The sequence below is a fragment of the Camelus ferus genome, chromosome 35 (assembly GCF_009834535.1).
Source record: "Camelus ferus isolate YT-003-E chromosome 35, BCGSAC_Cfer_1.0, whole genome shotgun sequence".
Classification (NCBI taxonomy): domain Eukaryota; kingdom Metazoa; phylum Chordata; class Mammalia; order Artiodactyla; family Camelidae; genus Camelus; species Camelus ferus.
In genome coordinates, this window is record NC_045730.1 from 19,361,877 (window position 1) to 19,384,608 (window position 22,732).

The window sequence follows — 22,732 nt, forward strand, 5'->3', positions numbered from 1 at the left end:
ACTCTCATCACCATCTCTGTAAGGTCGCTGATTTTGTCTCGCAGGCCCTTTGCTTTTTGTTTTGTTTTTTGTTTTGTTTCAGACTAAAGTTGCATTTAACAGGGCTCTATTAGTTATACTGGGATACTGCTAAAAACAAAAATAAAAACAGCAAGGTGCCCCGCCTCCAGGATTGTAACATACAGGCTGAACTTGGGACTCAAAACACCTTCTGTCTCAAACAAGAGCCTGCTTCCTGTAGGAGGGTTGTCAGAGCTGATGGCTGGAGTTCAGACACCAGAAAACTCAGTAAAATCTTACTTTCTACACATTTTCCACGTCTATAGACACGCAGTATTTGAGCGGTTGGCTTTTATTAGACCAGTGAGAGTGTGACGCCCATCTCACTATTTTTATTTCCTTTATTAAGTGACATGTTGTAGGCTTCGCTGTGTATTTTTTTTTTTAATGCCTGAAGATGTTGGAGAAATTAGTGTCGTGGGAAACTACATGTTTACTTTAAACATTTAATTAGAAGCTTCTCCCATGAGCTGGGAAAAAAATCTCCTGGCACAATTATGAAATAACTTTTTTCCTCTCCCTGCTATCTTAATAGCTGGTATTACAGGCTTACTTACAAAAGACCGTGGGATAAAATCAAAGTAGTAAGCAGGTCCCCGGGTATCTGCTATTATTGTTTTATTGATGAGTTTTCATTTGTATGTAAGCAGTGACACACACATTCACACACACACACGTGTGTGTACATGTACATAACACAACTGCAAGGCCCACAGTTTGGCTGAATTATTCCATTCATGCTTTTCACATAAGAAAAAAAAAACCCTACAGATTTGCCTCTAACTAAAAGGTAATACTGGGTTTTTTCTTTTCCAGAGATACTTCATAATTAACTTTTTCTACAGTAAAAGGTAAAATTTCTTACTGCTGTGAAATTTAAACAGTATTTTCCTTCCATTGGAATATAATAACATACTTGAATATATTTTTTTCTTTGAATTTCTAATGACTTTTTTTATGACATTCTGAAGGAAGGCCTATTTAGTAAATAAAATTCCACTGACAATTTATTTCAGCCTTTAATATATTTTCTACTAAAAACCAAGCTGTCAAGACAGGAAAATATGACTGGTTTTGTTATTACAAAACAACAAGTAAGAATGTGTAATTCACAAAGGATGGAAACACAAGACACTGATCTCACTGTACGCAAAGTATTACAGCAAGCTGATCAGCTGTGGACTAATAAAACGTTTAAGACTTCACATACACGTATGCATACTTTGAAACAAGAAACACAGGACAGTTTTCATCTTTGATACGTCCGTAACTACCAAGAGAAAGGACGTCACTGATGTGAGTCTAGCGTTTGCTGGCACACAACCGCTGCAGGGCCAGGTCCAAAGCACACTGTCACGTTGTCAAGGGCACCTTGAGGCAGACACAGACATTCTCGCTTGGGGGCTTTTTCCCCCTGCCCCAAACAATCTGCTTCCCCATAGCGGTCGAGTAGCTTGGTTTGTTATCAATTAGACAAGATCACAACAACAAACAATACTTTCACCACAAAACTCAGGTGAGAGGTTTTCATACAAAAAATATTTGTTCCCAAAGAAGGCAATCTGCAAATTATAAATGCAATCCTAAGAAAAAGAGTCTTGGTTACAAATCATTCATGTTCACAAATTGATGAAGAAATGAGAAGTGAAGGGGTGGGGAGGGGGGTGGGTGGAGGAGGTACTGGCTTGGCAGGGAGCAGAAATGCTATGAAATGAGGAAAACATATTTGCCACAGGAAATAATGGGTTCAGTTGATTTTTTTTTAAATGAGGTATTGTAATTGTGTGCCAGTAAATGCAAAAACAAAACAAAACTAAAAACCAAAATGCACATTCCCAATGGAAAAATCTCTAAACCTCTTATAGTTCTTTATTCAGATTAGACATTGCATATACAGCAGTTAACCTAGAAAAATACATTTTAAAAAATCTTCAGCAGACCATGCTCTCTGTAACAAAACCTTTCAAAACCCTGTTTTATTATACAAACCAATCTACATTAGTAATGTAAAAAGAAATTCCCAAATTTAGTAATGTCATCTTTCCATCTGACATCCATCTAATTTACATCTGGGTTTCCACTATTCATACTGCAGAGTTAGAATTCTGTAATAAATTTTTTCTAAGGTATTCTGTACATATTAAATAATCTAAAAGGCTCCTCTTGTAGTGCATTTGCCATTTAGCAAGTTTACTCAGTATTTTTCCAGTACCATTTGGATTACAGTGATTTGCCTGTAAATGTAATTAAAATCTAAAAGTGCACACAGTTAACTTTCTCAAATAACGGCCTATTTCTGGAGGAAACCTAATATTCACGGAGAAGATTACCGATACCGTGATTAGAAACGTAGGGTTAGAATGTTCTCTGAGACTATACAACACAGGTATGTACAAAAGCTGAGGACAGCAGTCTTCAGCCGGTATTTACATCGAACAATGTTTGTTTCCACAGGGTCATACCAAGAACGCAGCATGGTACTGGACAGTTAGGGTTGTTAGCTGCAAGTCAGTGTAGCCCAGACAGCCCCCAAGCCCCTGCCCAGGCGTGTGCTAAGCTAAACTCCAGTACGTCACAGTGTTGTAAGTACTATTAGTGTGCTGACCAAACAAGCACCCAGGACGCCCCACAAGGCTGCTGCGCTCCAGGGGAGCAGGCAGCGAGCCTCCGGCGGGGTGGGGGGGCCTGGGCTGTGAGATTCCAGCGCTTAGGGCCCAGGGCGCATGGGGACCTGGCGAGACAAACGCATGGGTGTCGGGACAGATATGCTCCATTTCGTCTGAAACGCCCAGGCGCGCTTCCAGTATAAGACAGTAGGTCTTGCTCTGTCGGGCGATGAACCTATCGAATCATGAGAAGAAATTCTACATTATCCAGTTTGAGGGGGAAAAATGTAGTATTCTCACCAAATTATCCAGTGTATATGACTGGTCAGAAATGCAAGTTTTGATTTTTGCTGAAATTCAGAGTAGGAAATGCAAACATTCGGGATAAAGTTATTTCAAAATCACACACAGCTCTCTCAACTTGCAACAAGGCAGCAAATGCGAGAGCCTAACACACATCCGGACGCTCCCCTTCCCTTCTGATCCCTCAAAAAAGTGCAAAATCAACGAGTCACTGCTTGGTCCAAAAATAAAACACATCAGGTATAAGGATCTGAAATCTGAAGCAATCTGGCTTCTGTTCCACAGGTCATCCTCAATAAGGATCAGCGTCCGAAGATGGAACCTACTTCCAGGAGAATGAGCTCTACGATCTGATTCTGGTAGACGGTGTGGACTGCGATGTTACCAGTCTCCTTCTCTGGCTTTAACAGAGTGGGGCCAAAAACAATCGCTATACTTTGATAGGTCATTCGGTTTTTTTCTCCGTTTTCTATAACCCTAAGGGGGAAAAAATTGTTAAAAGAGAAAATAAAAAATACAGAAAAATCCTTCAAACAGTGCTATAAAGCTTACATTTAGAAAAGAGAAATAATGCTCATTTTCCTAAGGTTCTCCTGAACCAAGGAGAACCAAGTGTGAGTGTCATGTGAAGCTGCCTTTGGATAAGCGCAGCTGAAAGGCATAATCATACAGAGTCTAACACACTTTGGATGTGCGATATTTCAGCTTCGTGTTTAAAATGAGATGTAGACTTGAATACGAGTTACAATTCAGGAAATAGTGACTCCTCCACTAGGCAGACGGGGAAAATCTCATGAGGGCACAGAGATGAAACTTTCAGTTTTACTCGTTTTATGCTTTTTTAAAAAAATCTCTCTTGCTGTGATCATTTACTTTAGCGTTCTTTCTGTCAGAGGCTTTTAGTGAATCTGTAGTAACTTACGCCAATCACGGCTTTACTTTAACTGAATATTCCTCACTTAGTAACCAACCGCATCTTCCTATAATTAACTTTAGGAACAATGTCTGAACACTCACTGTGCGCTAGGCAGTCTATAAACGTGCTTCACATGTAAAGTCTACTTGAATGTATTCTTCATACCAAACCATTTTCCCCACGAGGAACTGGGTGCACAGAGACGTTCTCTCTCACGTTACAGAGGCAAAGAGACTCGGGTCTGTGCGGCCCTGGCCCTGGGGGCCCACAGCACCTCTCATATCCGTGCAGTCCTGTCCCCCCCGCCCCCAACTATTCCCTCCTCTGTGGTGACTCTGACCTTTTGAGATGTCTGAACAGAACCTGCATCGTGTCCTGGTTTGGCTTTGGCAACTGTCTGATTAGGTCCTTCACAGCAGAGACGCGCTGTCTTGGTTCTTGTTCTGAAAAAAAGACAATAACTGGAGATTTTGCGTGGAACTGTCATTAGTTTGGAACCTGGCATTTGGTGATGCACAGTGACATCTGGTGGTCACATTTAAAATTTCTGGAGTAAAACAATCTGGAAAAAGCTTGTTTAAAGTATGTTCAAACAGAATTTGTAGCAGCTTAATCTGCACAGATTTCAACATCTAGGGGAAAAACTGAGTGGAATTACATACTTACTAATCGCATTAACAAAATCATTAAAATGATTAAATGTAAAGAGAGGTTCCGGTAATTCTCGGAAAAACATTTTGAGTGCTCCAGTGATGACGTGAATATCTTCCCATTTGCTATCCCTCAAGTCCAGCTTCTCATCTGGAAAACAGTAGGAACAGGACATTTTCTGAAGTTGTTTTAAATCAATTCTAACAGGATGAGTGCTTCTTTTGTACGTAACTATGGGGAATGTGATCTCACCATGGTTGACGGCGAATCTCAGCTTCTGGATCACTGCCAGGTTGCCGCTAACTCTGTAAATCCCGTCAACATCCAAACCTAGGCGACAAATAATAATTTTATGTTTAAAGTGCTTGCTGGGACCTATGGTGAAAAAGAACATGAAAATAACATGAGTATACGTATGTTCACGTGTGGCTGAAGCATTGTGCTGTAACCAGAAACTGACACAACGCTGTAAACTGACTGTACTTCCATAAAAATATACATATATAAAAAAAAAAGCATTCGTTGGCCTCTTCTAAAGAATATTTCCTGTTTTAGAATTTTTATTTATTAACATTAGCCTAAAGTCAAATGGCACTCTTTTCCCCTAAATGGCTTTTTATGGGCGCTTGGCAGGAAGAGATGGGTGGAGGCGCACCCTCAACTGTTTAATAAACAGCAACAAGCCTGCTGCGTTTACCAGGCACACCGGCGGCCATCTTGAGGAAACCGTCTTCAACTTGAAATACTAGCAACTTAAGATAAACTTTGGCAAACGCCTGGGGGTAAGTCAAAAAGGAAAGGAAAGGGGCGAGGGTAGAGCTGAGGGGCAGAGCGCGTGCCTAGCACGCACGAGGACCTGGGTTCAATCCCCAGTGCCTCCATTACAAAATAAATAAATAAACCTAACTGCCTCCCCTTGCCAAAACTACAACAACAATAACAAAGTAAAGGAACCAGTAGATAAAATCAGCCCCATTTCTTTGCACATCACTTGGTAATGTGAATGCACATATTAATGCACTCTGGAAAGTGTGTGTCCTATTAAGTGCTTGTAATAAACAAACCTAATACAAGCAGGCAACTAAAATAACGGTTCTATAAAAACTGATACTTTGATAGTTATTCATTTCTTTTATATATAGAAGAGACTCATCTGAAATTCACACAAAGAAGCCTAAAAAATTCAAATATTCATTAAATGATAGTGATGCACACACTTAACACTAGCTAATGTGCTGTTCACTTAACTTCCGAAAAAGGCAGGTAGCCTGGTGTCTCTGCGTCTTGCTGACAAGAGTCAGACAAGAGATCTGTGACTGGCAGGAATTAAATATGATGCAAATGTATTAATTACACAAGGCGTTCTTGATGATGTATTGATGTAAGATAATGTTATTACAGGCAAGATACTATTATATTATAAACATGTTTAAAGTTAACCAAAATAGAAATTAGTTCCAGACTTCTCTTATAGGAAATGACATTCAAAGGATTTGTCTATTTAGACACTTAATAGTTGGCTTCAAAATGTCACCTCCTTTTTACTATATACACAAGAAACTTTCTCTTAGTAAATAAATACTATCTCCTTACATCTTCTATTCTGCCCATCACTCCTCAATAAAGTCAGTTTCACAATCACCACCTTCTTCATTTTAAGCAAATGCCAACTCCAAACAGCTTCCAGAAATACCATACGTTGAATCAAACATAAGTACACTCAACAGATGCCTGCAGAGGTCTTAATTTGAAACTGTACAAAATGCAAGGCTTTTTTTTTTTTCTTTTGCAAAAAAGATGCTTTTCTTAACAACTTACGACTATAAAGAACTTCCAGTTGCAACACACAAAATCATAAAAATCCTAGGGATTTTTGATGCCAAAACAATGGGTTGGTGTGCTGAACATTAAAAAAAAGTCATTTTCTTACCATATTCTTCAACATGTTCAATGCATAATTTCACAAATTTTGGCACGGTACCATTCTCCCTCTGACACAGATTAGCAAGATTGGCTCCAAATACCTGATCTGAAAGAGATTTTTAAAGATGAATCATCTGTTTAAAATTTAGTTCACAAAACAGCTAAACCATTCACAGTGCAACAGAAGGACACCCCTTCACGCAGCCACTGGTCACCATGACGCACGCCCGTGTGCCCTGCAGCCTGCTTACCCCTTCCAGCTCCATGTCGCACGAGTTCCTGCTGCACTGAGCTCCGTGACACCCCCACTCCAGCCTGACCCCCTTCTCACTTCCTACTCCTTGTGCAGAGATCAGTCTTCCATGGGGAAGCTCTGTCTCATCACTCCTGGTCTCGGCTAACATGTCCCCTCCTTAGAGAAGCCCTCTGACCGTCCTGCCTAAGGTAACCCAACCTCACTCACTCTCCATCTTATTACACCAGATTCTTCAGAGCAGTCATCCCTATTCTAGATTATCTGTCCATCTCTTATCTTTGGAGAAGGTTCACAGGGACAGGGACCTTGTAACTCCTGAATGCCACCGGGAATTCATGCCTACCACTTAGTAAGTACTGAAGAGTGAGTGAGTGAGTGAGTGTGTGTGAGTGTGTGTGTGAGTGTGTGTGTGTGTGTGTGTGTGTGTGTGTGTGTGTGTGTGTGTGTGTGTGTGTGTGTGTGTGTGTGTGTGTGTCGTGCTCTACCAGTGAGCTAAAATATTTTTTTAAGCTATTAAAGCATGCCCATCGTGTGCCAACATCTGATTTCACAAAATATATCAAAGTCTGTTCTAGTCATCTCTCAACTCAACAGTTTTGAAATTCCGCATTAGTGCTAAATATTCAGGAAAACAAACAAAACACAGGATTGAAGTGGGTGACCACCACCAGAAAGTGACAACTCTATTTCTCACTGAAAAGGCCTGGTTGTTTGTCAGGCTTTTTTTTTTCTTAAGCTTCTAAGCTCAATATGCTAAATTCACACGGATTACCTGGGAGTACCTATTTATCCTTAACTCTTTAAGGCTGCTAATTTGAATCACTTAATTAGCTGAACTCTCCCTAGAAGTTTTAAATATCTTTTTAACGAAACTCATTTGTGTACTTTACTCAGATGCTCTGCGAGCAGGTGCCCGGCGGTGGTCTCTGTCAGATGCTCCACAACCAGAGACAGGTATGATACGTGGTGTGCCCTGTGCCACCTGCATCTTTATTTATTAACAAATGCCTCTGTTTTGAGTCACATATTGGAAATTTTATCTTTGAGATTAAACGTGCTTGTAAGAATTAAACGCAATATATACAAGTATATGTGATTCTAAAGAATTCTTTCCTATTAAGAAAAGATCCTGTTAGTGCGTATGTTTCTTATTCATGAAAAACAGATGTAAAAATTAATTAGGAAAAAAATCTCCTTCTAATTTTAAAATTACCTTAAATGAGCACTGAAGGCAAATGATCCAGAATAAAATTGTCCATGATTTTCCTTCTTTTTTCCTACTGTTAGTGATTATTTATTAAAAATTCCTTCTGACCTGTGCCTCTCAAAACTAAGAATCTTTACTGTCACGTCTTCCACAATTCTGCCGCACAGCCCACCCCATCTGTGCAGTCCCTCTGCTGCAGGGTTTCTAAAAACCTCATTTTGTGCTGATGTCTGTTCAATGCTTTAGTGAAAATACATTCTTCCTGCACATCAAAAAATCAATTTTAGGGGGGGAGGGTATAGCTCAAGCGGTAGAGTGCATGCCTAGCATGCACAAGGTCCTGGGTTCAATCCCCAGTACCTCCTCCAAAAATAAATAAACCTAATTATCTCCCTCCCCCCACCAAAAAAATTAAAATCAAATTAAAAGAAAAAAAATACTGGAAAGAAATCAGTTTTAATTACTCAAATGTATTTTAATCACTGAACCTGGTAACTTTATGCATAAAGAATGAGAACATTTTTATTGTTTAGAAATTTTTTCAGCTTTTAACTTAAAATGTCTTATTTCTGATTTTGGCCAAAGTTCATTATTATGAACACCACTTCTACCTACCTTTAATATAACCTTTTTCACGAACAGCTTGCAAAGTGGGGCGTCGCATAAGAAACTTCTTTAAGTTTTTCTTGGTTTTCTTCTGTTCTGAAGAATCTATGCTAGATACTTTTGTGGCTTAAGACAGACAGATATTAAGCACTTCATAAAATAAAATTTTTGATAAAAAGCTTTTCCACCTAGCTCTCAAAACATATTAATCTCATATATAAAAACCACAGTATGTAAATTCAGTTATTCTAACTTTAATACAGCTTAAGGGTAACACACGAAGAATCAAACTAACACAGACCCAATTTCCAAGTGATAAACCAGACACTTCATTTTTATCACTAAACACTGACCACAAACTGCGTCTTTGGTACATATGCCAAGACTTCTCTAAGTTGCTCTAATTTATATTCATTGTTTCATTAATGACATTACTTATAACCTTGGACCCTCCATCAGTTTTTAGAAGGTAAAATGATCAGGAAGAAGATAAACGCATAAACATAAACAAAACCCTACCCCTTCTCCATCTTTGCTGAACCAGGGGTCAGGGGACTTAAGTGCACACACCCCCATCCGCAGTATCTGTACTTGCAGCTAACCACGACCCACCATCGTCACTCTACTCTGAGCTAAGGATGGGGTCCCCTGGAAAATGTTCTACATCGCCTGCACACACGAGGTTTTCTTTTTGTTATAATCACAAAAATCTGAAAAGTAAATTTCAACATACTGAAAAAAGCTGAGAGCACAATCTATTAGTAAAGAACTGAAATAATAAAAATTTCACGCGCTTGTACTGTTATATGGTGACAGTGTCGGTAACAGGCTAAACTTCTTTCGAATGTGGAAGAAGAAAAGGAGAACTGATTTTCTAATCATTCAGTTAATATGAAGACCAAAAATTCTTAGTTACATGTGGACTTGTCCAGATAGATTTAACAAAGTTCAGGGTCACAGCTAATGGCCCATTTAAACAATGTAATTCACAAGAGGCCTGTGTTAGCAAACGCTATCCTTAAAACTGCTGGTGCTCGCTCTGGTCCTGTGCGTGTCTGCGATCTGGAGATTACATGTGGGCAGCGACATCTCACAGACACATCCAGTCAGGGGCGGCGGCCTGGTGCCCAGTATGTAGCTACATATACGTCCCCTGACTTCTGAGCATGTGAGAGTCTATCCAGGGTCTTAAATAGTAATTATGTATTTTTCAATCAGTAAAGTTCAGCTTCCTAGAGACCTCAATAGAAGTACGTTCTGTTGTCTGCATTTTTTTCTGTTTTAAGTATCACAGTATCTTAGAGTTAATACGATGCCATGGGGGTGCACACGGTGAGGCTGACAGATGACAAGGAGGTAACGAGGAGAGAGAATGAAACACTGAGACCACACTGCTGCACCTTCCAAACCCCGCAGTGTGGAGACCCCACTCGGCTCCTGCACTTTAAATCTCTGAAGAGCTAAGGGACAAGCCCTCTCACATCACTAGCAAAACAGGAAAGAGAAACTTACAACGGGATTTTTTCAGATCCTTGTGGTCTTTTTCTTTATCGTGCTTTTCCACTCCCGGTGAATCTGGCGTCTCCTCTTCAAGGGTTTCATCGGGTTCTATTGTCTGTCGGTGAGAGATTTTCCAGGCACATTACTTTTGATACCACTTTGGATGCAGTTCTCAGAATGATCAGCAATCCACTCTTCCGAATGGTTTTAGGGAACCAATCAGTATGCAGGGTGCGTGATTAGATATCTGATACATCTTTAAAAATACCTCCCCCCTCCCCCAACATTAATTGTGAATTTCAATAAAGAAACAATTGCTGATAATTCACAGGATAATGGGCTTGTCCTGCGGATGAGGCTGTCCTGCCTCATTCTGACCGACTGCACTGAGTGACAGCATGTTATAACGGGTAAAAGGTCAGGCTATAATCTATGGTGACAGAACAGGACAATGTCACATTCTCGGTAACAGTACACGACAAAGCTAACTAGCAGCAGCACACTGACTGTTTCACACAGACAGTCTTTTAAAGTTGCGCTGGGTGTCAACAGTTACTCATTACTCACAGACCCACGGTGTCAGGAATGGAAAGAAATCCTAGAACTTACGTACAGCCTAACTGTAACAGTCACTTTTACAAGCTAAGAACATTGCTGTCTTTCACGCTGAGCACCTTACTCCACCCAGAGCTTATTTCTGTGTGCAGGGCAGGGAAGGCTCCAGTGTCGCCCTGGACATCTACTGGCCGCAGAGTGTCCACAGGTAAGTGGGTCTGTTTCCAGGCTCTTTTTTCTGCCACAGGCCTGTACGTCTACCCCAGTAAGGATACCACCTTGCAGGAGCTAACACGGCTTCATAAGGTCCCGACATCTGATTCAGCAAGTCTTATTCACAGGTGTCTTAGATGTTCTTAGTCCTCTGCATTTCCATATGAATTCTAGAAACTTGCCAGGTTCCACCAAAAGACCTACTGGGATTTTGAATGAGGTTCAAAACTCTCAGATCTACAAATTTATAACTCATTTGGAAGAATACTGTAACTTTACATAATTGAATCTTTTAATCCATGAACAGGGCATACTTCTCATGTAACTAAGTTTTCTTCAATGTCTCTCAGTAAAGTTTTGTAATTTTCCTGGAAGAAGTCTTGCCCATCTCTTGTCATACAGTGTACAATTTGAAATTTTTATAGTCAGTAATATGTTTCTCTCTTTTCAGTTGGCTTACTCCCTGATCCTTTAGGCCTTCATTTAAAAAACCACTTCCTCTGCAAGGCGTCCTTTGACCCCTATACTAGGTCAGCCCTACTTCATCAGCATATGTTAGCAGTGTGCTGTACATCGCTGACCATCGAACCTCATCCCGCTTCATTATGCAGACCGTGCAGCGGTCCGTCCTCAGCCATCTTCTCTTCGACTGCAGGCTCCATGCACAAGGCGCGGTGCAGCTGTACCCCGGTGCCTGAGGTGCTCACACGTCTGTTAAGTGAATGTGGCATCCCTGCTCTCAAGGGCACTGAGATGCTGAAAGCCCATATTGGGTGGGGGAGAAGGTACATTTGTAAAGACACACTGGGTTCAGGCTGTTGAATTTTAATGGGAATCACATAAGGTTTCTGAGCAGGAGAGGATTATAAACGTGACACAAGGAAGTTTCATACAGCAGAGGCGTTAAGGATGGATTGGTGGGGGATGAGATGGAATGAGGAGAACTGTTTAGGAGGCTACTTTTACTGTAAACATCCAAAGGCCTGTCTGTGGATTCAGGAACAAATGGAAAGAAAGGGACAAGGTTCAGAAATGTCATAAGATACAACGTTACAAATGGTGAAGGAAGAATTCACATCTAGACTGGTGAACAGTCTGCTAGAAGAGGCAAAAGCTGGAGGCGGGAAGAGGTGAAGAAAACTCAGATTCCAATCCGGATGCCTTGAACTGGGTGAATCGTAAAGCTTTGGCGCTTACAAGGCTCCGTGGAGACATTCCGGTCCAACCTCTCTGTGATGAGTAGAAAAGCTGAGGCCCACAGAGGGAGGACGCCTCGAGAAGACCTCAAGCCTTATTAACGATGAGGCACCACCCACAAAGTCCGTGAAAGACACCCCCTCCTGTCCTGAAGCCAGTGACCCCCCAGCTCTGTTTCTATCTCCTGCTGGTTTAGACTAGATCACGCCCTCCCGTAAGCATTCGCTTCATCTCACTTCTGTCACTGACATGTGATGCTCAGACAGGAGCCGCGTCCCCACGTGGAGAGGGAGCGAGGACACACGCACCGTCTAAGGAGGCGCAGCCCCTACTTGCTGCTGCTTCAGAATACACACTTGGGCTTCTTTTTGGCTGTAATACACACAAGAAGAAACTTACCAGGAACATGAGGGCACTGTGAACAGAAAGGTCACGAGGAAAGAAAAGAGACGGCAGCTTCAGTCCTTTCAGCATTTTGCTCGGGACCTGTTTCTACCAAATAGTACTATTTCCAACTCATTCACGCCATGAACACCACGCCCGAGGCACAGTGTGACTGTCCCTGCCTCCTGAGCTACTTTCTTTTTGAACCAATGCCTCATGCGAAAACCCACGGGTGGCAAACACTCTATAAATGAGAATGTGAAATCACTCATTAGCCCCTGGGAATTGCTAAACGGACCACTGCTTTTCCCACCTCTGTCAAAATACGTATTTTTAGAAAGTGTTTTTTCACATATATTGCAAACTAGACACACGATAACCAGATAGAAAGCCAAAAAAGAAAACCAGGTCTGCAGTGAAAACAGTTACCTAAGGCGAACACACACCTGACTGCTGATGGTACCACTAAGAACTTTAAACCAGTCGTTAATAACACTGTCGTTATCAGACTGAATCAGCAGCTCTGTTCCTTGACGGGTTTTCAGCTTTAAAGACAAGAAGGGAGGGGAAAAGTATGGTTAGTGCTTTCAACCAAATAAATAAATACATTTAATTCAAAGCCTACAAAACCACCAGGAGACAATTAGATGCCATATATTACATGAATAGTGATGAAAGGCTACTGTACTACACAGCGATGAAGTATCTTTTGTTTTAGTATAAAGCAACACCAGCTGACTTATTTTACAAAACATGACTTTTTCTCACAACAGATTCTCAATGAAAGTCTAGTAAGTTAGGAACCCAAACTCTATGACACAAATGCTATAAAACTTGCTGAAATCTACTATACTTTATCATTAAAAAAATAAGTTCAGGGGAGGGTAGAGCTCAGTGGTAGAGCGCATGCCTAACACGCACAAGGTTCAGTCCCCAGCACCTCAATTAACAAAGAAATAACCCTAATTACCTACTCCCCGCCAAACAACAAAAAAAACCAATTTTTTTAAAAGTTCAAGTTTCCAAACATTACATTTTAAATTAGAATTGAAACATAATTTGTAAAGAAATAAAATCTGTGGTATTTTCACACAAATCTGAGAAATTTTTTTCTCTCTAGTTAAAAAAATAAATGTAGAAAGAAAATATATGAGTTAGACTTTCATCATTTCCACTTTAACAGGGAATTGTAATGAAGTGGTACAAAGATGTAATAAACATCATACCCACTTTGGACAGAAACATTACCAAACTGTTAAACAAGAATGAAGTCAGGTAAGGATACTGTGTGTGACTCCATCTGAAGGCAACAACCACTTCATGTGTAATCTCTCTGGCTCAAGCTCCCCACACCTGGCTGGGGAAGAACGCTGAGGCAGTCGTAGAAAGCACTGCTTCTCCTTTCTGGTTGGTAAATGTTTGATTTCTTTTTTCCCAGAGGAACATATGGCAATGTTTTCCAAACAACATTCTGAGACATATCCCTCAACTAGTTCCTGAAGTCATGTTTAAAACGTATTCCTCAAAAAAAAAAAAGAAAAAAGAAAAACTCCACTAGGTGATATTAACTTGGGAAATACTGGACTGAAGAGAGTTAAACCAAATTCTGTCCTTCAAGACTTAAGAGTTTTGATACTCCAGGGTGCACTGTGACTTTCTAACAGAGGATTAAAATATACACTATTTCCCAAATTTATCTGACCACGGGAGGGATCCTTTTCATTCGGGAACGGAACAAGGCCGGCTCAGGAAACAGGGACCTCCTTTCCTGCGTGACTTTTCTAGGGAGTGGGCCAAGCCAATCAGCCAATGTTGACTATTCACTGCATGTCAGATATTCTGTTAGAGGTTCTTACTTAAATAAAAGGGAAAATGCAGTCTCTGCTTCAAAAAATCTTTTTGATCATCTAGTGGGGGGAATAATTTACAGAGGATGATAACTCAGGGTACACAGAAATAAATGCTGTTTTAAAAGCATAAAGCAGCAGCCTCAGTGTTGCAGTAATGTTTCTCGTGGGTCTTGGGAGATAGGAAACATCTGACGAGCAGAGACTAGCAGGTGATGCTTGAGGCAGATTAATCAAGAGTAAACACCATTGAGACAGGAAAACTTGGGTTCTACTCGGGAAACACCAACCGTTCCAGTCTGCCCAGACAACAAGCAGGAAAGGCCTGAGACAGGAGGCTACCAAGGAAGGTTGGGGTCTGGAAGATTATTTGCAAAGACTGTCTCAAAAAGCCCTCTGCACCCAGCACACCCCTCTACAGTGGGACTCGCTGCTCCTCCACCACCCTGCACCGCTGGCTGCCTCTGACTTGCTTTCGCCAGCAGAATACACTGCCCTCTGGCTCTTAAACCCAGGTCTCAAGAAGCCCTGCAGCTCTTACTCCGGCCCTTCTGGGACCCTGATGTGTGAAGCAGCCTGGGTGGCCCCCCGGGTGAGAAAAAGCCCAGCCAACAGCTGGCACCGAGCCTGGGACGTGGGGTCTGAGCACCCAGCCCCTCAAGACCCTGGTGCCTGGAGCCCCGGGGGGGAGCAGAAGAATCACGCAGCCCGGCACAGGCCGCGTCCAGCGAACAAAGTGGTTTTTCTCTTAAGCTACTAAGTTTTGGGGTGGCCTGTTATGCAGCAATAAGTAACTGATACAGAGTCACATATTGCTGTGCAGGGCTTTGAATGACAAGTGGAAAGGTTTTAATTTATTTTTTAATTTTAGATTTGGCAGGTAAAGGAAACCACACCCTTGTACTGTTGCTGGGGAAAGGCAAGACTCGTGGAACAAAGGATTGTAACCGTAGTCTGAGATCCAGTGATTTGTGCAAATGAAGCCACATCTCTACATCAGCTTTTTTCCCTTAAATTATGATATAAAACTGACTTAATGACTAACTTTGCCCTAACTAGTCACACTGAAAGACTATTTCCCAAAATAGCTCAGAACATAAAATTACTATGGTTAAGAATGAGAATTATACTTAGAAAAAAAAGCATTACCTCAAATACATTCTTCTTACTGGATTTATCCTTTGAAGCCATCTCAATCGTCGCTCCCTTAAGGTCCACTGTGAACTCTGGTTTGGACTGGTTACTCCCAAACTTTGTTTTAGAAAAAAAGAAAAACCTTTATGTGATATTCATGTCCGTATGTGTATCCAAAAAGAATCAAGACCAATTTTATATTATTAACAATAAATCAAACAGATGATTACCTCAAATTCTTCTCTTTTTATATTATAAATCCTATTTTAAATTAAAATTGAAAACTGTCTATAAGACATGAATATATAGTTCATAGAAAAGGAAACAAAATGGCTCAACTACCATCATTATAAGAAAAATACAAAATAAAGCCACACTAAACTCCTTTTTCACCCATTAGTGTAACAACAACAGAAAAATTTGATGAAAAACTGCTGGCGAGGCTGTAGAGTGTTAGGCCCTTGTTTGCAAGTGGGGTGTAAACCGAACCACCAGGGAGGAGAAACTGGTGACACTGCATCTGCAAATTTATGAACACATGCAGACCTTGGCTTGGCAATTCTGTTTTTTGGAATTTATCCTAGACTACCCATGACTAACATAAAATGATGTGTTCAAAAGGCAATATTCTTCACGTGGCAGACAATCAAATTCTTCTCCACCTAATAAACATTCTCTAAACCTCATTTTGTGCTTTCAAGAGGTATTTCCTTATCGACTATGTATGTTGTCAATGACTAACAGTAACCTGTGAAAACAAAACTCTGAGCTGCATGTTCTTTCATTCAGTCTTTGTCAGAAAGGAAAACAAGAGCCAGACGGTCTAAAAGCCTCGGCAACTTCATGAGGAACCGCGAAAACAAGGGGAAGACAGCCGACAAGGGTGGTTTGAGAGGAAAAGCACTTAGCTACTACACTTTGTTAGCCAGATAAGGAAAAGATTAGCAAACGGCAGAAAATTTATGTTTAATACAGACTTACTCTATATCTTGCCATCACTAACTTAAATTTTTGTTTAATCTGTTAACTGAGACTAGAAAACAGCATTCCTGTGTCACTGTTAAGGTCTGGAGGTTTTAAAATCGCTAAAGGCTGGGGAGCTGTCACCTCTAAAGTCATGAAGACTTGTCACAGGAAATTTCACTTGCTAAAATACTTCAGGTCAAATTATGTCTGTCACTGGAAACGGATCTCCCCCACCAACCTGTGATAGCTCTCTCTCTATTCATAACGTCAGTGACTGCCTGCAGGTTCACACTGAGTAAGTGGTCCAACTTCACCTGTTCCCTTTCACTTCATCTTTTCAGCTAGCAGTGTGGACTTAAATACTATACTTAATAGAACTGAACAAAACTTAGGATATTATATGGAATTTATTAGTGGAACCAAAACAAAATTTAGGGTATTTCATGGAATTTAATTAGTGGAATCATAATAAAAATCACAACAAAAATTTTAACAATTCAGCAAAGCCTTTGCCTTCTTTACTACATTTGTCATTCAAAAAAAATAACAACATGTAATTAATCTTAAAGCTGTTATGGGAATAACTTTCTGAGCAAATCTGATATATCCCAAAAGTTATAAAACTTAACTGTATACATTTAACAAAATGATAGAAATCAATTTAATTTAACTTGTCATGACATGCTCTGTAGACAGATGGTTAGCTATAAGCTAAGGTATAAATAACCAACCCAATAAGATACGGTGACCAAACATAAATACAATGATGTGACTTGGAATTTTAGTTAAAATGCTTCAATACAGTTGGCCAAATTTTGTGTTCATTATCCATTATTTCTCAAAATCTAGTCCTGCTTTTCTCTACTGTAATTATTGCTCAAACATATCCACAGCAAAGAAAACAGAATTACTGTGGCAAGGGACATGCAACAAACACATACAGTGACAGCTGAGACGGGAGCAGACTTTACACATGCGACAGCAGGCCGGCGGCGGACAGAGTCTTTCCAGGAAGAAAGCAGCGAAAGCAAGAGCTCGGAGGCTGAGCCCTGGCGGCAGAGCGACTTGATGGGGAAGGGAGAGAATGATGGTGTCATTACGATGCACAATGGCAAGATGGCACACAGGACAAAACCACGGTGGAAACGACAGGACAAAATACCACTCCACAGGCAGACACAATAGAGTGAAGCTAGACTTCCAAAATGTTTTCGAAGGCCCTAGAATTCATCGTAGAATATTTCCTGACTTTGTTATTTTTAAGATGAATGTTTTATGCAACTTAAACAGACTTGTTTCCCTTATGCTCACAGCGGAGACCTGAGGGCTGGCGCAGAGAAGTCACAGGCCCCCCGCCCTCGGACCCAGCCCCTGCTCAGAATACCTGAGCTTCCTCCACGTGGCCGGCAGGGCTGTGTCCCCTGCCTGCCTGCGTCCTCTCTCGGGAAGGGCCCTACCATCCAGCTGGCCTTCCCCTTCCTCCAGGACAGCTCTCAACCAGAGGTGACTATGTCGCCCAGGGGACATCTGGCAATGTATGGACACGTTTGCAGTTGTCACAATGGGAGGTGGGGATGCTACTGTCATCTGAACAATCCACAATGCATAAGACAGCCCCACAACAAAGTATTACTTGGTCCAAAGAAGTGACTACTTTTAGAAATTTGAAAGCTTGTATAAATGAACCTGAACAAGTACCAGTATTTGTGGGGTGACTCTGACATACTCAGGGCACAGGATGACGGATCCTCGAGAGGGAGCACAGTGCTGTGTCGTACTGAGGCTGTGCCTGGCTGGTCCCCCGTTACAGCGTAAGCTCTAAGACAGGGGTTGCGTTATTTCCTCCTGAGGCCCCAAACTTAACACCAGGCCCAGAACACAGCAGGCTTTTATGTCTGCTGAACAAATGATGTGAAAGGAGGTAAGAAAAAGGCCAGTGTACTTTAAGTAACTGACAAGAAAACCCAGTGGAAACCACTATTTTCCCAAAAACAGGTGGCAAGTACCAATCCTGAAGGAGAAGGCAAGGCTCACTGGATTTCTGGATGACAGAGCTTCGATGTGATTTATCTCACGGTGGAGCTGGTGCAGCGTACGTACAATGAGCACTCAATCTTAACCATCCGTGAAACCCCAAATAAACACAAAGCATGGATGTTTTTTAAAACAGAGCTTCAAACAGCAGAGATGATTTTGCTCAGTGTCCCATCGGTAAACAGGTACCCTGGAGTAGGTGTAAGGTTTGAACTGGCCATTTCTTCCAGTGGGTCTCAGTACAGGTTCCTGCGCCAAGTGGGGAACGACTCCATCAAGAACCAGCCTTCTAAGCTGTAGCCCCTTAACATGACGTCCAAGCCAAACTGAAGGAAAAGCAATCTCTTCCAACATCAAAGGGAAAACTGCTCTGACTTCTGACAGCATCTTCCTGAGAGACACTCAGGGGAGTTTTCACTACAGCTGATTTTTGTCTTTTGGCTTAACTATTAGCCTCAGGTAAGATGGGATTTCACTGTATAAACAGGATACATTTTACCTACGATGGATCTAGTTGGTGACTTAGCAGAGAAAAAGTGAGGATTCTTTCAAATCCTTTCTGAACAATCCTAATTACAGAGTTACTTGGGGAGCATCTTGTATATTTCACCAATTTAAAATATTTATGAATGTTACATGTCAGAATATATTATACATACTCACACAATTTTATTTGAATAATCTTACTTGTTTTTACTTAGTCCACTTAAATTAGTTTTTATTCCCTTAATATGTATTACATGTGGGAAGAAAAAGGCAGCCTGAGAATTTTTAATTAGCTGTAAAATAAAAATTAAGACGACTATATAACCAAGTATCTTATCATCTGTTTAGTTTCCAAGATTATAAAACAGTGTGACTACATTTTATTTAATGACACCAATCTGAAGTGACTTATATTATTAATAATGCATTAATAAATTTTCATTTTAAGGCAAAAATTCGAACAGTGAATCCTTAAGTTAAAACTTCATTAAGAATTCTAGAATTTCAAAGTTGGCTAGCTCAGTGAATTTTAAACTATGCTTCTGCTATTACCACATGGAAACCCAGCAACACAATTTTAGCTGATGAACAAAAATACCTCACACCCTCTGTCAGCATTAGTTTTAATGATGAGTTCTGAAGTATGTAAGGTCTTCAAGAGGACTTCATAAAATGCCACCAGCCTGTACTAATGGTTCTGCGCCGGCATATTCACTTAACATCTTCAAATTTAAAAAGAAATGTTTGTTTTCTTTAAGTCACATACAAATCTGCCTACCTCAGTGATGCCTCACTGACCACAATGGTCTGTCTACCTGCCTTATCTGTATATATCACAACCTTCAATCTTTAAGGATCAATAATTACCAAATAAATGACCTATTATCCTGCTTTCTTCAGGAACTTTCTTACTTATTAGTCTCTAATTGCTTCTCCATTTCTTTTCTTTCATCCATTTCCTTTACTCAATTTCAAATAAAAGCTGAGCCACAAGCAGGCACAGTCTTTTAGTCTTCAGTCTTCTAAAAATGCATTATTACAAACCCAAAAAGTGCCCTGCTTTACCTTAGGAGAAAAAGGAGAAATAATTACCAATTTCCCTTAAGATTAAGTCAAAACAAAATTTCATTCTTTTAACACAGAAAGCACATCACGGGTCAGTTCCACTGCACTGGCTGTCCAGAGAACAAACCAAAGGATGAGCGCAGCTAAAGTGAAATGTTCCAGAACGTTCACACTCAAGCTCAATCCAGCAGATATGGGGGTCGCTGTATCAGCGTATCTGAGGACTAGTGTGCTCTGTGGCTCTCCTGGTTCAGAACAATGTTACACGGCTGCATTATAAATGAAGACACCGAAAATTTGCCTGAGTTTTATAAGTGAATTTCTCTTTCATCAAACGTAAGGTCAACACGTCCTGTTAATTTTAAAGCAACTCAGTAATGATAAGAAATACTGGTTTAAAGTAAGATATAAAGCAGAAATTAGATTAATTTCATTTTAAAATTTTATTTAAGTATCGACACTTTAAACTTAATTACCAAACCTATTTTGGAAACATCCAGAGCATGGACTCTGGAGCCAGAATGGTACCCAGATCTGCTGCTTAGCAGTTATAAGACCTTCAGGGAGTTATTTAACTGTTTTACACCTCATTTTCTCATCTCTGAGGGGGTGTGGGGGTGATGAACAGCTGATCTCCCAGAGGTAAGAGGATAATACATACACCATCCTCCACATTCAGAACAGTACCTAATACATTTTAAGCATTCAAAAAGTGTTAGCTATTATGATGTGTCACAAATCGTAATTTTTGGTATTTGTATTACAAATAACCAAGGAGCAATGATAGTAAACACTCAAAATCCCACAAGTAATGGTGACATTTCATTCTTCTAAAAGCTGGCTGACGTCCTATGGAGACATGGACACGCGACCAGTGTCCAAGGGGCAGATTCATGGGGCGTGCCACTTGGCTGTTTATTTTCTGACTAAATATCTGAAAGAGCAAAGTCACAAATACAGGAAAGCTTTCTCGTCCTGAAGATGAACCAAGGAACGCATTCGCTCTCTAACGCCAAGCAGTAAGGCCACCTTTCAGTTCAACGGAGAAAACAGATTTTAACAATACAATGAATCAGACTTTTCTTAAGTAGCCATCTTCTATCTCTTAAGAGTCAAAACACATCTTTGACTAAGAAACCTCCACTTACTCTTATTTGCACTTGAGCTGTAGCAAGAACTCTGGAACACTCTGCGAAGTTCTGCTACACCACCACCCACATGATCTGAATGCATGGAGCCTCCAAAGGAAAGAAATACTCACCCAGCTTGTGCTACTTCCTTGAGTTTTGGTAAAGAGCAAAGAGGAACCCTGCAACACGGCCCATGACGACAGCCAGTTCTTTCTGCAATTATAAAGATGCCCAATTAAAACTCTGCTATCCAGTTTTTCCAGCCAAATTTAAAAAATTAAAACCTCCTTAGCTACTCCCAATGTTGTCTACAACTTACAGTCATTACTGACACTCTAATTGCTGTTATTGGGGATATAATTCTAGTGGAAATCACAATCACTCTATGGTCCCAACTGACCATAAAGGCCCCAACACAAATGAAATTAATTACAGATATAAGTCATTGGAATAACACCTAATTGCTGAAAGTGCGTAAAAGTAACCCAGCACATCTGTGCTCAAGGGCACTAGTGTAAAGTCACGTGAACACTGCATTTGGGAAGAATTCTTATCCACAATTAAAAATTAGACGAACATGCGTATCTCGCCTAATTCTCTGCAGATACAGATTGTGTTACATTTCTCAGTCATCTCCCTTCCCCTAACAAGGCTGCGCTAGGGAAGCGGCAGACAGCAGGCACACTCTAATTGTACGATAAATTACACACTGATCACTGAGGTTACTACTACTAAAATGAGGCTTTTAAAAAAGTATTTTTTCCTAAATTACAAAACCAACACATACACTATCTCAAAACTCTGAACACAGAAATGTACAGAGGAAAAGGCCCCCACTTCTCCTCCTCACCCCACACTCCAGAGGTAACCAATGTTTACCTTACAAGGCCATTCTACTGCTGGCAGGCTAAAATGAACAGCTGAACACACGGCCAGTTTTGAGAAAACTCAAAGCAGCACATTTTCAGAATGTAGAATCTAACACCTATCATTTAGACTCACTTTATTATTTTACTACTTTTTACGTCTACTTGAAAAGTGGAGCAAAGTTTGCTGCTACTGAGTTTCTATCCGTTCTTCCTTTTACTTCCTGCGGTGTTGCTTATAGGGCTTTACTGCTGCTGACTCAATGAACGGCTGTCCCTGACGGCCTGACCCACGGGGCTTTATTGTTTTAAAGATGCTGAAGGCTTCTCCCCTGAATCGGACCTGTCTGCTCTGAAGATCCCTATTCCTGCTCTACTTTTTACACCTTTGATTTGCCTGTTTGTTTGTTTTCTTCTCTGAACCATTTTTCAGATGTCTCTACTAGATACAAGAGAGTTAGGTTTTGTTTTGTGTTTCAGTCTGAGCACCGTTTTTCTTTCAATAGATGAGTACCTATTGATGATACTGACTCATTGATATTGATATGATAGATGTATTTGGTACTTGTTCTGTCATCATTTTGTTGTATTTTCATTTTATTTTATTATTTTGTTTTGTGTGGATCTCCAGATATTTTGGAAGATTAATTTTTTATATGCAAACTTACTTTATATTCAATATTTTACTTCTTTAGATCTATTAAGTCTCTCCTCTGAAAAATACTAAAATATATTCTCACTTTAAATATATTTCGACTGGTAAATAAACTTTTTGAGTTTAATTTTCAAAATCAGAAAAACTGTAGAATATTTATATGAGAACAAAT

At 40.4% G+C, this 22,732-nt stretch overlaps 1 protein-coding gene across 7 annotated transcripts in view; it reads right to left on the minus strand.

Moving 5' to 3' along the window:
- Window positions 1–657: 657 nt before the first annotated feature.
- ARHGAP12 (Rho GTPase activating protein 12) overlaps window positions 658–22,732 on the minus strand; it is a 106,750-nt gene continuing 84,675 nt past the window's right edge. For all 7 annotated transcript variants that reach the window (XM_032473995.1, XM_032473999.1, XM_032473998.1 and 4 more), the window contains 10 exons: window positions 21,171–21,252; window positions 15,374–15,475; window positions 12,824–12,922; window positions 10,041–10,143; window positions 8,538–8,654; window positions 6,467–6,565; window positions 4,789–4,866; window positions 4,552–4,686; window positions 4,226–4,328; window positions 658–3,446 (listed from right to left, as the gene is read on the minus strand). In XM_032473995.1, coding sequence (XP_032329886.1) covers window positions 3,272–3,446; window positions 4,226–4,328; window positions 4,552–4,686; window positions 4,789–4,866; window positions 6,467–6,565; window positions 8,538–8,654; window positions 10,041–10,143; window positions 12,824–12,922; window positions 15,374–15,475; window positions 21,171–21,252 — 1,093 coding nt within the window. In that variant the 3' untranslated portion in view covers window positions 658–3,271. The remainder of the gene's footprint in view (window positions 3,447–4,225; window positions 4,329–4,551; window positions 4,687–4,788; window positions 4,867–6,466; window positions 6,566–8,537; window positions 8,655–10,040; window positions 10,144–12,823; window positions 12,923–15,373; window positions 15,476–21,170; window positions 21,253–22,732) is intronic.